This window comes from Acinonyx jubatus, chromosome A2 (assembly GCF_027475565.1).
Source record: "Acinonyx jubatus isolate Ajub_Pintada_27869175 chromosome A2, VMU_Ajub_asm_v1.0, whole genome shotgun sequence".
Lineage (NCBI taxonomy): Eukaryota > Metazoa > Chordata > Mammalia > Carnivora > Felidae > Acinonyx > Acinonyx jubatus.
The window spans coordinates 96,842,718-96,858,109 of NC_069383.1; the positions used below are offsets into that span (position 1 = coordinate 96,842,718).

At 40.2% G+C, this 15,392-nt stretch overlaps 1 protein-coding gene across 4 annotated transcripts in view; it reads left to right on the forward strand.

Moving 5' to 3' along the window:
• The window catches only part of HECW1 (HECT, C2 and WW domain containing E3 ubiquitin protein ligase 1), a 420,473-nt gene that overhangs the window by 352,342 nt on the left and 52,739 nt on the right, over positions 1-15,392 (forward strand). For all 4 annotated transcript variants that reach the window (XM_053218663.1, XM_053218662.1, XM_027071594.2 and 1 more), the window contains 7 exons: positions 728-833; positions 1,753-1,849; positions 7,060-7,143; positions 7,957-8,066; positions 13,336-13,456; positions 14,183-14,296; positions 15,118-15,270. In XM_053218663.1, coding sequence (XP_053074638.1) covers positions 728-833; positions 1,753-1,849; positions 7,060-7,143; positions 7,957-8,066; positions 13,336-13,456; positions 14,183-14,296; positions 15,118-15,270 — 785 coding nt within the window. The remainder of the gene's footprint in view (positions 1-727; positions 834-1,752; positions 1,850-7,059; positions 7,144-7,956; positions 8,067-13,335; positions 13,457-14,182; positions 14,297-15,117; positions 15,271-15,392) is intronic.

Sequence of the window (15,392 nt, forward strand, 5' to 3'; positions counted from 1 at the left end):
AAGAGTAGCCAGCACAGTGAATGGAATAATAGGCAATTAGCAAAGAACGGCCATCTGAGGGTGATACATGCTGTTGGAAAGAGCAAGTCCATTCTACATTCAGTTCTGAAGTTCAGTACCAACTCTCACAAATTAAGGTCATAAACCCATCTTTATTGATAGTATTCATGTAGAATTTATTTATGTCTCTTGAACATATTTACAAAGAGAAATGTTCTTTAGTCAGTATGTTAATCTAGTTAACATTTAGGACATTTGGCACAATCACTTTCTTTCTTTTTTTTTTTAATTTTTTTTTTTAACATTTACTTATTTTTGAGACAGAGAGAGACAGAGCATGAATGGGGGGAGGGTTAGAGAGAGAGGGAGACACAGAATCTGAAACAGGCTCCAGGGTCTGAGCTGTCAGCACAGAGCCCGACGCGGGGCTCGAACTCACGGAGCACGAGATCATGACCTGAGCTGAAGTCAGATGCTTAACCGACTGAGCCACCCAGGCGCCCCATGCACAATCACTTTCTCAAAAACCCTAACATAGCACATCAACCATCCTACCTAATCTTTTTTTTAACTTGCTTATTTCCATTCATTTTGAAGATTGTAACTTCATTGCTTTTTAACTTAAGTGATATCTGGGTCTTTTCCCCCTCATATTGGAAAATTAGTATCAAAAGACCATCTGAATTTGATAATATTTCCAATGCTAACAATTTTATTTTGAAATTAGGCTTCAGAAGTCTCTCGAAACAGAGGAGCCTCTTTACTGGCCAGGCCAGGACACAGCCTGGTAGCTGCTATTCGAAGCCAACATCAACATGAGTCATTGCCACTAGGTATGTATCATGCTTTTGGGATCCTGGATACCCAGTCCTTAGCCTTGTTTTTCTTATCACAAGTCCTTTAATATTCAGGATTCTGTATTTTCTTTTTCCTTTCCTATGATAAAATCTACCCCCTACCCTTTGCTTCCATCCCTCCTTTGCCCTTTTTCCCTTTCCCTCCCCTCCTTGATTTGTTCTTCCCTCTTCCCTGTCTCAGTTCTTTTCCAGACTCTCAGCCCCTTCTTTATTCCTTTCAGTGATTTGTTAGCTGAGTACAGGAGAGCATAGTTTAAATGAGGTGATGGATCTTATTGCTATTAGATGCAGTTTGTAATTTAGACCTCTTTTCCCATGTGTGTATGGGGACAAGTCAGTGTAGTCTTCATTCCTAACCTCAGCAACCTCCTTCTAAAACACATGCCACTTGTATCAAGGGAAATGAGGTAAGAAAGCCCAAATGGATTTGGATATTTCCATTATGACTACTGGGAAATCAACCATGGCCATAGGTTGTAAGTGTCAAGTGTTCAGAAATGGATTTCTTGGAAGTTACAAAGAATCTTTGGCCATAATAACTATGGCAAAATGACCAAGAGAAGTCAGAAGGAAGAGAGTAAAATAGCTTGTGGAAGAATGATTTTATTCTCCTTCACCTATTCACACAGGGGTGAGTTAACACCCCGTTAAGGTCTTAGAATATTAAGGATAATTAACTTAGATCTAGTTCACTTTGGTTTGATCTTTTAGAAATGACAATGCTATTATGTCACAGACAAAGAGCCCTCAAGAGCTTACATTTTTCTGATGAGTGTGCTACCTGCCCTTCGAACTCTTGCATTAATCCTGGTATCAAGTAGCTATTTTCCAACCATTAGAGAAATCATCTCTGGGCTGAAAACTCAACCACAACTTGCACTTTTGTCTGTTTCAGCATATAATGACAAGATTGTGGCATTTCTCCGCCAGCCAAACATTTTTGAAATGCTGCAAGAGCGTCAGCCAAGCCTGGCGAGAAACCACACACTCAGGTAAGGGCTTGTCCCTCACCTTGTAGCTCCAACTAGTCGTCCAGGTGGGACAACATAGATGTGGAGAGAGCATAAAAGCTTATGATGCATTTTGTTCATGCATTTAATTATGTCTTGAAAACTCCAACTGAAGGATCCAGGAATTCTAATGTTCTCTGAAGTTCCACAAGGTGTTTTTTATTTTATTTTATTTTCTGTGTGTGTGTTTTTTATTTTAGTCATTCTTACAGGTGTGAGGTGATATCTTGCTGTGGTATAATTTGCATTTCTCTAATGATGAGTGATGTTGAGCATCTTTTCATGTGTCTATGGGCCATCTGTATGTCTTCTTTGGAAAAAAATCTATTCATGTCCCCTGACCATTTTTAACTGAATTTTTGGGGGGATTTTTGGTGTTGAGTTGTGCAAATTCTTTATATATTTTGATATTAACACTTCATTGGATGTATCATTTGCAGATATCTTCTCCCATTCACTAGGTTGTCTTTTGTTTTGTTGATGGTTTCCTTCACTGTTCAAAGGCTTTTTATTTGGGGGCAGTCCCAATAGTTTATTTTTGCTTTTGTTTCCCTTGCCAAAGGAGACATATCTAGAAAGATCTTTCTATGACTGATGTCAAAGCAATTACTACCTGTATTTTCTTTTAGGAATTTTATGGTTTCAGATCTCACATTTAGGTCTTTAATCCATTTTAAATGTTTTTATTTTTAAAATATCATTGTTTAATGGTAAACCAAAAACTAGATGAACACATTAGAAAATAAACCAACAAGCAAACAAAAAGTATCAAAAATATATGTTCTAACTAGTTAAATCTTACTGTCCATTAATGTCATTGTTGCATGAGTGTCTCTGAAACTGAGTCACTTCATTTGGAAAGGATAGCCACCAAAAGTGATAAAAAGGGAAAATATCCTCCGAACTTAAATCCCACTTTCTCTCCAAGATATCTCAGTATCACTCTGCTTCAGTTGACTACACAGCATTTTGGAAGCTGGCAATGCATGATGGTTAAGTGTGTCCCCTTGGAGTTCGAATTCTTGCTCCAGCTCTTAGGAACCATTGATGGAGACATGTTATTCAGCCCAAATCTGCCCTTAATCTCCTTGGAAACAGGTCACTGTGTGGGCACTGGGGAGATGCTTTTATGGGTATGTGTATAAAGGATCAGGCAAGGTGGGTGGGAATGCAGTCACTGAATGCCTCTGATTCCTTACCTCCCATTTGGTGGTCTTTTGAATCTAGTTGACAACTGTAATACTCTGCCTTGACTTCCTCAGTGAATCACCAACACCTGAAAACAGTCTCTTTGCTATTCAAATTCCTATTAATCATGGCAGAGTGGATCATTCACTGTCCTTCCCCCTCCACACACACCCTCACTGACACCTCTTTCCCTTGTGATTTACTCTGTGTGAATTAGAACCACGTCCTCCCCACTGCCTTGTCTCAACTCCTCCCTCTTTCTCTGTCTCCACACCCAAACATCTGCCTCCTCACTTTCTCTCTTCCAGCTTTTTTTTTTTTTTAATTCTTCCCTGTCATGGCCTGTGTTTGGGTGCTCAGCATTTCTCTCCTGGATTTTGCAGGAATGTCCTAGAAGATACCACATATCTCTCTCACCCTGTTATAACCAGAATTACCTTATTTTGGCAAAGATTAAATTATACTACTACTTCCCTTCAAAAAAAAAAAAAATCAAAAAACACCTTTCCATTGTGTGTGAAATAAAGTCAGGATTTCTAAGCACAGTTTCCATGGTCTCCAAAGTCTGGCCCTAACCTAACTCGCCATCCCACACTAGTTTTTTCCTTTTAGAGTCTTCTATCTCCACCAAACAGTCTGTGTCATCTCCTACCTCTGCCCTCTGGGGAGTGGCTTTTCTCTGAAGGACCTCTTACCTCGTTTTAAAGGCTCAAACCAAATGCAAAGACTCACTGACCCAGGCAAACTTTAGTATTTCTTTTACCTTGCTTTAACAGCATTCCTTTTTGTACCTCTAGGATATTTTTCCATTATCTCTTATAGTTGTCCATACTGATATTTCCCTACAATACATAGGTTCCTTAGAGCAGGACCTTCCATTCTTTGCCTTTGTGTCACTCTCCCCTTCAGAACCTAGCCCTCTTTGAAGAGAAGAAGGACTAATTACATTTAGAGTGAATGAAAGATCTTTAGCATGAACAGATGAACTTTCGCACAAGTGATTGTCATTTCCACTTATGTTCAGCTCTACCCATTTCATTACTGTGTCATTTATTTGTGGGCTATTCTCTGACTCACAGTACATCATAATTTAAGGGACTTTCAAGGGATTTTCAGAGGAGTTGTACTACCTGAAAAATTTCTGAGAGCTTGCTGCTCTTGAACATTTTTTATGTTTCTGATTCTACCACTAAGTAATGAGTTTCACAGCTTATTTTTTGGAGGAATTTGATCTCACCAAAGGCACTAGAGTCCCATTTAAGTTATTTTAAAAGTGAAAAGTGTAATCCCCTGTGTAAAAAGTAAACTGTTTTCAAGGGAAGGGAAGCTATTTTCTGTACTTTTGCATAGTATCACATGAAATAGTGATATTTTTTAAAGGCTTTTTTTAAGACTTTTTTTAAAGACTTTTTAAAAGACTTTTTAAAGGCTTTGTTGCAGTACAGAATTGTATAATTATGATTTCCAGATATGACGGAACTTGGAATTAGGAGATACTGGAATTGAAAAAATCTTGGCAGTTATTTTGTACAGAAACTAATAACTTCTTTAAGATATGGATTCTTTTAAGGACCTGTAGACCCAAGATGAGAACCCAAATATCTCATCAAAAACAGAAGGCCCACAACGACTAAGAGGCCATGGATTTAAAAAGGGAGAACAAGAACAAGAAATTGCTCCTCAGGGAATCAGGCTTACAGGAAGCAGGAAGCCAGGCACTAGTTACCATGACTGGGCCTGTGCCTGCCCCTCGATGTGCTGTGAGGGTGCATCAGCTCCATTTTACAGGTCCAGAAGTTGAAAAGAAAACCTCCTTTTCCTATGACACTGCCCAAAGGAAGAACCTCCTGCTTCCTCTGTTGTCCCCAAGTGGAGACTGTGGCCCTGTTAAGCCATTGCTCATCTCAGGGAGCCATCGATCCACTGTCTTGGGTCCACAAAGCCAGTTGCTGAGTTAAAGGGTAGAGAGTGAGTTATCAGAAAACTGTGTTCAGCAGACAACAGTGAATCATAAGGAAGCCACATGTGGAGAGGCAAGATGGAGCCAGAAAACCCAGAGGTTAATGACATCTGTTCACATTAAGGGGCATGGTAGCAGTCCTCATTCATTCATTCCTCTTTCAACTAGTGCTTTTATTGTGCCAGTATTCTGAATCAGGATTCTGCTGGATTTGTGTATGCAGTAGCATAGCAAAACAGACATTGGCCCTACTTCGCATGGTATTTGCAACCTATTGAAGAAGGCAGACGATAGACAAATTTGACTTTTTGTTTTCCTTAAGTCAAATATATAGCTATAGCATGTGTTTAAAGGCCACAAAAGACAAGATCAGAATTTAGTGATAATGATAGAAGAATGTCAAGGATTTCATTTGGATATTAAGCTTTGAGGTCTGTGAAGCCACAAAGGGAGATGTCAAGATTTCAGGAAGGCAGGTGGCTCTACTGAACTGAGCTCTGAGGAGACTTTTGCACTGGAGTTTTCCTGGTGAGTAAGGGATATATGTTGAAGGAGCAGATGGCCTTCTTGCCTTCAGAGATCTTTCCCGGTTCCAATGGAACTGGAGTTGAGTTCCAGAGGCATTTGGAGGCCCCCCCAGACCACTGGGTCTGCATGAAATTTTCATATATGTGACAGAGGATGCAATGTCCTGTGAAGAGCCACTGAAAGTCTCAGAAAACTGTGTTTGGCTGATACATGGATATGCTCCATGTGGGTAGTGAGATAATAGAACTACTTTGCTGCCCTAGTAGAGTTGACCCCCTTTGGACTTGGTTTCCTCAGGGACCCTGGGAACAAAGGGCAATCACTAGAATTTTCTCTCCATTTTTCCTCCAAGCAAGGAGACCAGGGGCTTACCCACATATGGGTACCTAGGGCAACAGGATAATCTGCCCTAGGGACATTGTCATTGGGAGGACATATGAATTGAAGAGTCCTTTGTGGGGCTGAAGTCAATTAACCACAAAAGTCTTCCAAACAAGAGGCCTGTGAGGTGGTATCAGGATTTAGAGGCCAAAGCTCAGGAACATGGAATCAAGAACATAGAGACCTGGAAGAAGAAACAGGTGGTGGAGGAGGCATGGTGTTTGCACTCTTGGCTAGGTTTCCACATCCTCCCTGCAAAATGATGTGCAGAAACATCTGCTCTATTTTTTTTCAAACCATTAAAAACCATTGGTTGTGGCATTTGTAATATTTGAACATTTGTTTTTGTTTTTTTAAATGTTTATGGGGGGGAGGGGCAGAGCAGGTTGGGGGGAGAGAATCCCAAACAGGTTCCATGCTATCAGCACAGAGCCTGATGCAGGGCTCAAACTCACGAACTGTGAGATCATGACCTGAGCTGAAATCAAGAGTCTAACACTTAACCGACTGAGCCACCCAGGGACCCCTGTAATATTTGAGTATTTGAATGTCAGAGAAGCAAAGTACAAAGTTCATTTGATCAAAATAAATGTTATGTATCTATAGACTCGGAATAATTTGCCAGGTTATAGTTGGAGGTCATGAAAGAGAGAATGCAAATTGTAATTAAACAGAGAAATTGATGCCTGTGCTCAGACTGACCTAGGAGACTCTGGTATTCTGAACACCAGACCCTCCCTTACTCAGTGTGGCATTATACATTTTCCAGCAGGCATAAGGTTTCTCAAGAGATTTCCTCTTGTTCTTCCCCCCCATGGCTCCCAAGACACCATGAGCCCATGACAGTCCTCCAGCAGCTCTCTTTATCCATCTTCACTCCTGACTGTCATTGCTATCTGAGGTCCTACCCTTGTTGTGTTCCTCAGCTTCCATCCCTGTGTGAGTCTGAGGAAGGGTGGTCCCTAGTAGAGCATCATGGGAACCTGCAATAGAAACTTAAAATGCCACAAAACTCACTGGACATTAGAAAATTGCTATTCAGCCATATTGACAGACAAAATGAATCAGAAAGGGATTTATTCCTTAGCTTATGTATTGGTGTGTAATTCTTATTTTCTTTCCCACATTGTTCTAGGGAGAAAATCCATTACATTCGGACTGAGGGTAATCATGGGCTTGAAAAGTTGTCCTGTGATGCAGATCTAGTCATTTTGCTGAGGTAAGGGGCTAAGCCTGAAACCCTTCTGGAAAAGCTGCTCTGGGTAGTTCTCCACTACAGCTATGACTGAAACATTCAACATTTGTTCTAGAGGATTCTAGTGACTGCAACTAAAGTAGGGCCCCACCCTTATACCTGCTGTCCATTGCTTTCTTTACATTTACAACTGGGGTATCAAGAACTGTGTACAGTACTTGATGGAGAATTTATTTTTGTATGATTAATTAGAGTATAAAATAACTCTGAGAATTTGCATACTGGCTTTTGCCTATCTAAGTGAACCTAAGTGCTTTTGTTGCCTTGTGAGAACTGTAACCACTATCACCCCAATTCGTGAACACTCATGGACAGAAAACTAACTTTTTTCCTTCCTTTCTTTTCTTTCTTTCTTTTTCTTCCTCTTCTCCCCCTCTTCTTCTCCCTCCCCTTCCTCCCTCTTCTTCTTCTTCCCCCCTTTGTTTCTTCCCCCTTCCTCCTCCCTCTCCTCCTCTCCCTCTTCTTTTCCTCCTCCACCCCTTCCCCCCCTTCCTCCTTCCTCCCCCTCCTCCCCTTTTTCCCTTCCTTCCTCTTCCCCCTCCTCCTCCTCTCCCTTCTCCTCCCCCTCCTCCTTCCTCCTCCTCCCCCTCCTCCTTCCTCCTCCTCCCCCTCCTCCTTCCTCCTCCTCCCCCTCCTCCTCCCCCCTCCTTCTTCCTCCTCCTCCCGCTCTTCTTCTTCTTCTTCTTCTTCTTCTTCTTCTTCCCCCTGCTCTTCCTCCTTCTCCTCCTTCTCCTTTACCATTTCCTTCTTTCTCCTTCTTCTTTTCTCACTGTGCAGTCTCTTTGAAGAAGAGATTATGTCCTACGTCCCACTGCAGACTGCCTTTCATCCCGGGTACAGCTTCTCTCCCCGCTGTTCACCCTGTTCCTCACCTCAGAACTCCCCAGGTAACTTGAATATTTGGCATTCTGTATCCTGTAGAGACATCTGTGTTTCCAGATGAAGAGGAAAAAAGGTGATTGTATATACATCCTCTCTCCCTTCCTCCCTTTCAATTTTCTGATTGAAAGCACACTGTCACATTGGGTGTTGACAAATTGCTGGCTGTTTTTGTAATGCCCCCAAGCTACAATGCATTCTACATTTTTAAATAATTTGAAAATGTTTTTACAAAAACAGTATTTCATGACATGTGAAAATTATATGAAATTCAAATTTCAGTGTCTATAAGTAGAATTTAATTGGACCCCAGCCACATCTATTTATTTATGTATTTTCTATAACAACTTTCATACTACAACAGCAGAGCTGAGTGGTAGCAATGAGACCAGATGGCCACAAAAGCCTAAAATATTTACTATCTGGCCCTTCACAGAAAAAGTCTGCTGACCCTTGTTCTAAATTACTATTACATTCCAAAGGTACTCTGCAAGCACTTAGAAGGGAAGAGCCCTTTCTGAAACATTCTGCCTTATGAGTCTGAATGTTATTAGATACCAATTTTAGTGACTTTGTGTTAATGTGTAAAGGAATTACTAGGTGATATGGTTACTAGGGACCACCATTATGTACCCACGAAGCTGTCTGTCGAAGAGTTTTCTTACATGTGAAATTGTTCCCCTACAGTTTTCTTTATGTATTAGGATTAATTTACTCATATCACAGAAATTCATTATAGGTAATTTCTGTTCCAAATGAGGAAATGTATACTGAACTGTTTAGTGAAAATAAAGAAGCTTTTGTTCCTGGGTTCATCCAGATAATTAGTGTAAGTCAAATTCATACTCCCAAATGGGATCCAGACACTGGAAAGTTTTTCCTCACTTGTTTGATTGCAATACCACCTTGTTCTAAGTCTTGAGGATAAACCCAAATTTCTTTTCATAACTTTAAAAGTAAAGGGATATAGATATATAGATAAATGTAAAGGGATTTAGTTTCAAAAATCTAGTAAGGGGGGCACCTGGGTGGCAAGGTTGGTTATGCATCTAACTCTTGATTTGGGCTCAGGTCATGACCTCACAGTCATAAGATCAAGCCCCACATCGAGCTCCTCACTGGGCATGGAGCCTACTTGAGATTCTCTCTGTCCTTCTCCTTCTAACCTGCACCTACGCATGCACATTCTCTCTCCTTCTCTTTCTCTGTCTCTCTCTCTCTCTCAAAAAAAAAAAAAAAAGAAAGAAAGAAAAGAAAAAAAACCTAGTAGATTCCTATCTCACAACTTCTAGAGTCAGAATCTGAGCTTGGCTTTTGAAACCAGTGGAGAAATTCACAAGAAATACAGAATTTAGCAGTGTGCTCAGTCCCTCAGAAGGGATGTCTCACTCAGCATCACTCAGTACTGCCATAGGTTTCTAAAACTAGAATATCTTTTAGTTTGCCTCTTCCAACTCATGTCACTCAGAAATGTCTCTTAGAGTTTATTAATTGCTAAAATCTGTTTCTAAGTCAGTGTCTCCTTGTCATTTCCTCCAAGCCAGTGCACCAATGACATTGCTGAGGAAATGCCCAATGTGTGCTGCCTCTGACATACAACATAACTGAGATGCCATGGCCTGGGAAAAGGAGGACAAAGAGCTTTTCCAGAGCCAGCATCAGGACAGTCAAATGTTCCCATGCACACAGGATGACTTACTTTTGGGAAGCAGAGCCTTCCATTTGCGGGGACCATCATCTGCATGATGATCTGCCATTTTCTTTTAGAGATTGTTCCAGCCTGATAAAGTATCTGCACATTGGTTGAAACATTTGACACTACAGTATGCTTTTAACATCATTGCATGGGGGAGATACCATATTACAAATAGAAAAATAATAGAGAATAAAGAGTTATTTGCTAAATGAGAATTACTTGTATGACTTTTATAAAAGGAATCAAGTTTCCTAATGAGGCATTACTAATACCATGAATCCAAACAATCATTCAATTCATTTTAATTCCTTATTATCCTACCTCTGATCATGAGGTTCTAGATTACGCAATCCAAAAATTTTGATGTTAAATTTTGTAATTCTCATTTTTCTAGACTTTCATGAAATTTATCTGGGTGCTACGGAGATAGCAAATCATAGATATTTATGCCAAAGTACTTTGTAAAGCATAAATGATTAGAAAAATACATCATGGGCAGTGGTAATACCAGAAGCATAAAAATCATATTATAAAATATACTGTAGTCTACTGGACAGAAAATGATACTTGCACCTACAGACTTGTATTCTAGTTCTACCTGTAGCCTGAAACCTGGCATTTCACTGAGGATACATCTTGTCAAGTGGTGGCTGTTGGTTCCCTCACACTTCAGTTGCTGGGGAGCCCAAAGGTGGGGCTGGTGCTCTTCATGTTTCCCTGCTTGTACCATTCAGGTGTCTCTCCCCCCACCCCCAGTTGCTGTCATCTACCAGCCTTTTTCTTATTCCCAAAGACTATGGTACCTGTCTCATAGTCTCCCTCTCCTTTGCCGAGTCCTTCCATCATCCTGAATGACTTCAACATCCACAAGGATCCCCATTCATTTCCCTGGCCTTCTGGTTTCTAGAATTCTGGTCTGGAATGACCTTCCCCTTCCCCACCACAAGCACTTGTTCCCACAGTCACCTTCCCACCCTTGTTGTCATCTCTAAAATCACTGACTCAAGCATCCTGTTCCCGTCCAACACACTTATTCAACTGCTGTCCCCGTTACTGTCCTTTGCCTTCATCAGGACCTCTAGTTCATGCACACCTCTCCCCTCCCTTCTGTCCTTCCCTTATCTGGCATAGATTCCATGGTTCATTATTTCAGTAACATCTCTGCCAGTGATATAAATTCCACGGTCCCCTCTTTTTTTTTTTTTTTTTTTTTTGCAGAACTGTGCCCCTAGACAAGTGTACTGTCTGCATCTTCTACATCTGTGCTCAGGCGTTCTTGATCAAATTCACCTGACAGGGCAGATTATAAATTATAAGTTAGTCATCTCTCACTTCACATCGACCTTGAACACCCAAAAGAAAACTCTGCCACATTTCCTTTGTAAACTTCTCCACTGCAATCTCAAGTGTTTATGCTCCCCTCAAACCTCCAACCCTCTGTGTCTCTCCTAGCAAATATGTCCCTTCTCCCTTCACTGAGAAAATTGAAGCCATTAGATAAACATTTTCTCAAATGCCTGCTACCAATCCTACAAGCTTACAAAGCCTGCCTCTCCTTCTGCTCCACACCTGTGCATTAGAGGAGGTGTCTTCACTAAGGTCACCATGACATCTGGGCACACAGTTCACTGGGTAATTCTCACATTTAACACTAAGCCACATTTGACATTATTGACTGCTCTTCCTCCTAAGTCACCTCTTCAGTTAGTTTCTGTGACACTACTGTATGCGTTTCATCTACTACTTTGGCCACCTTTTCAAACTCATCCTTCACTTCCTACCATGCTCAAGACTCAGTCCCAGGTTTCTTCTCTTCTCTCTCAACCTATATCTCTTTCCAATCATCCATTCAAAGATAATGCCATCAAAGGCCAAGCTCATTATCTCCCCTACAGATCTGTTCTTCTTCCATTGTTCCCCTCTCAATGACTGTCACTGCAGTCCCTTCAATTACAAAATCTGAAGCTCACCTCTCCCTCACTACCTATGTCCAGTTCATTGCCTCCTAAACACACCTCCAGTCTGTCTACTTCTCACCTCCACTGACACCACCCTAGTCCAATTTAAGCTCTCTAAATCCACCTTATCCCTCTCATTTATTTTTGCCTCTACTTCAGAAAGACTGATGCTTTCATAACTCTAGTCTCATGAAGTCAGCCCTCATGCAATGGCTGCCTATTGTGCTTAGCATTAAACAAAACTGTTTAACAAAGTAGACTTTATCCTGTTTGGTCATCTCCTGCCCACCTCTCAACGCTTGTGTTGCATCACTCTGGTCCTTATACCCTGTGGTCCAGATAAACTGGAGCACCACTTTCCATTCTGCTGCAGTACCTTTGCACATGCTGATCCTCTACCTAGATTGCTCCTTTCCCAGCTCATCTCTTGTCTTAGTTCAATAGAGGCCTTTCCTAACTAGTTTAGTCTAATTCATGCTTACTTGTTCTTCAGCTATTTCTTAGGAAAGCCTTCCTGAACTTGTCCAGAGGGCAAGTTCTCAAAGAACATGATCTCAAAGAACTGAGTTCCATTCCTTCATGAGCAGCAATCATCTCAACTTGTAATTATATTGTCATTCCTGTGAGTTTGTTGGTATCAGTCTTCTTTAGAATATAAATTCAATACCTGGAATATAATAAGTAGTAATTAAAGGGGCTTCAATAACTAATAAATAGTTGTTAATAATATAACTATTAATTATATAATTATATATAATTATAACATACATTGTAATTATATATTATTATATATAATATATGATTATATGTAATAATATACAATTATATGACTATTAATATTATATTAACAATATAACTAATAAATAATACCTGTTTATAAGTAATAACTATTAAATATAACTATTTATTTGTTATTGAAGGGGCAAGCTGTATTTCTATCCATCTGTAAAACTTGGAAAAGAATGTTATTTTTTCCACTCCTTATTTTCATTAAAAAGTGTATAAAGATAATAAAACATTTACAAAGATCCTGAATGATATAAAAACTCTCTTCTATATAGAGTGAATGACTTATTGTTGTTGCTGTTGTTGTTGTTATTATTATTATTATTATAAATGTTTCTTCTATGATGCAAGGTAATCTAATTCAAATTCCTAAATGCTCTGGGCCCTACTGGACACCTATGTTTAATTTAGGATCAATATAGTTAAACAAGTATGACATACAAATGTGTTACAGTCTGACTTGCCTCATCATAGTTACAATCACTTCTTATAGTATAGAAACTTACAAGAAAAATTGAGACTAGTTTGATTTATGTTGTTTTAGATTATTTAAGTACAATTAAGCCAATAGATATGCTAATCAAGGTATTTTTAAGAGAAATACAACTTGAAATGGAGTGCAAGACTTAAATGTTTATTGTCATCAGAATTCCTTTATCTCTTTATTAATATTTTTTCCATTTATTATAAAAGTAACTGAAAGAGTAATGGAAATCAAGGGAAACTTCTTTGAGAAGAAAAATATGAAGACATAGGAATGTGCCTCTGGTTGGCCCTTCTTCTAACATTGCTTCACGTATCAGTGATGGCCTTCAGACCATGTGCTTCTCTCTGCAGGTTTACAGAGAGCCAGTGCAAGAGCCCCTTCACCCTACCGGAGAGACTTCGAGGCCAAGCTCCGCAATTTCTACCGAAAACTGGAAGCCAAAGGATTTGGTCAGGGTCCAGGGAAAATTAAGTGAGTGCTCCCGTGCTTATTCCTGAATTCAGAAGCTAGATTTTTCTATCCTTTTCTCCCCCATAACCTTTGTGATACTTTTTGGAGATTGGATTCCGTGGTGTGGTAATATTTATGTTCATGTAAAGGAGGAAAGAAAAAAAGTTGGGAAGAAAGAAGAAAGGAAGTTAAATTGGAAGAGAAGTAGAAAGAAAGGAAAGAGAAGAGAAGGAGGGAGAGAAAAATCAGATTTCAGGCAAAGACATATATATAAAATTAATGATAAACCTTTTCAGAAAACAAAGAATCTTGAACTGAATAAAATAATGTGTATTTCCTTTTACTTATTTTGGGGACAAATTTAACTCATTGATCAAATCCATGGATTCTATAGCTTTGTAATTGGGGTCTAAGTGAATAGTTGTATTTTTCCCCTCTAGGTTTATTATTTTTATCTTTAAAATATGAGTCTAAACTGAAGTATCCAACTTAAGAGATTCTTTTTGGAATTCATCAAAAAGAATCCTAAAAGTAGTCCAGTATGATGGAATACATCCAATTATAAAAGTGTACATGTTGTCCTTGTGCTCCCAATGTTTTGCAAAGAGCATTAAAATAAGTCCATTGCTGAACTGATGGAATCTGCACCTTGTTGGAGAGGCAGGGCACCCACAGCTCACCTAGAACACCCTCCAACATCAGAGCTTGGAGCCACCACTCACCGCCCACATGGCTTCTTCTTCCCAGGCTCATCATTCGTCGGGACCACTTGTTAGAAGGAACCTTCAATCAGGTGATGGCCTATTCCCGGAAGGAGCTTCAGCGAAACAAACTCTACGTTACCTTTGTTGGAGAGGAGGGGTGAGGCACCAGCAGTTTTATGCAGACACCTCACTCAATGTGGGCAGGCCAGAGCCACCATATCTTGGTTATTTTGCTCAGGAAAGAGCAAGATGGCTCTTAGCTTTGCCCCAAGGTGATTCTGATCATGTCCTTCCAGGAGGTCTTTCTCTCTCCGGGTATTGCCAAGCTTTAGTTTTCATGTTCTTCAAAAGCCTAAGATTATTGACATGTGCTAGAGTCTGAGGTTATACCCTTATACTGTGCATGAGCCAAAAATACAGACTTAAGCTGTTGGATCTTCACTTTTTCAGGTGGCATACACTTCTGAATATCTGATCACAGAGCTCCTCCTCCTAGAACACTCATACACCACTACATACCAACTTTTTCATAGCATTTCAGTGATTTCATAGAAAACCATCTCAACAGTGGAGGATCAGCCTACCTAGGAGGGTATATCAAAACAAACTGGGAAGTTCTTTCAGTTCATACACATGCACTATCACGGGAAATTCTTTTATGCCTCTCACAACAAAGTCCTTCTTTTTAATGGACCAGCTGTGTGGTTTATACAGTAGGTGTTATATGATTGAAAAAAAGGTTAAGAAATACTGCCCTAAGGGTTTATTCATGGACATCTAGTAAGCAACAGCCCTACCAATTACTGCATCCTCACTTTCTACAACAAGTTATGCTTCTGCAGGGATCCACTGTAAAGAACAGAGGATGCTCTCTGCTTTCCCTGCACTGAGTCTGAAAGAACACACTAGAACCTGGATAGAAACAGGCCCCCACCTCCGGCATGTAACGAACTTCCCGGGCCTCTGCTTCCTTTGCAGTCTGGACTACAGTGGTCCTTCGCGAGAGTTCTTCTTCCTTTTGTCTCAGGAGCTCTTCAACCCTTACTACGGACTCTTTGAGTACTCTGCAAATGATACGTACACGGTGCAGATCAGCCCCATGTCGGCATTTGTGGAAAACCATCTTGAATGGTAAGATCTGGAAGCTGGCTTTCTGTGCTTGTAAGTTCTGGTCTTTCCTGGTCAGGAGTCAGTAGGATTGTATTTCTTGAGCAGCACTATTTCTTGTTTAGAGCAGAGGGCCAGATCTTATG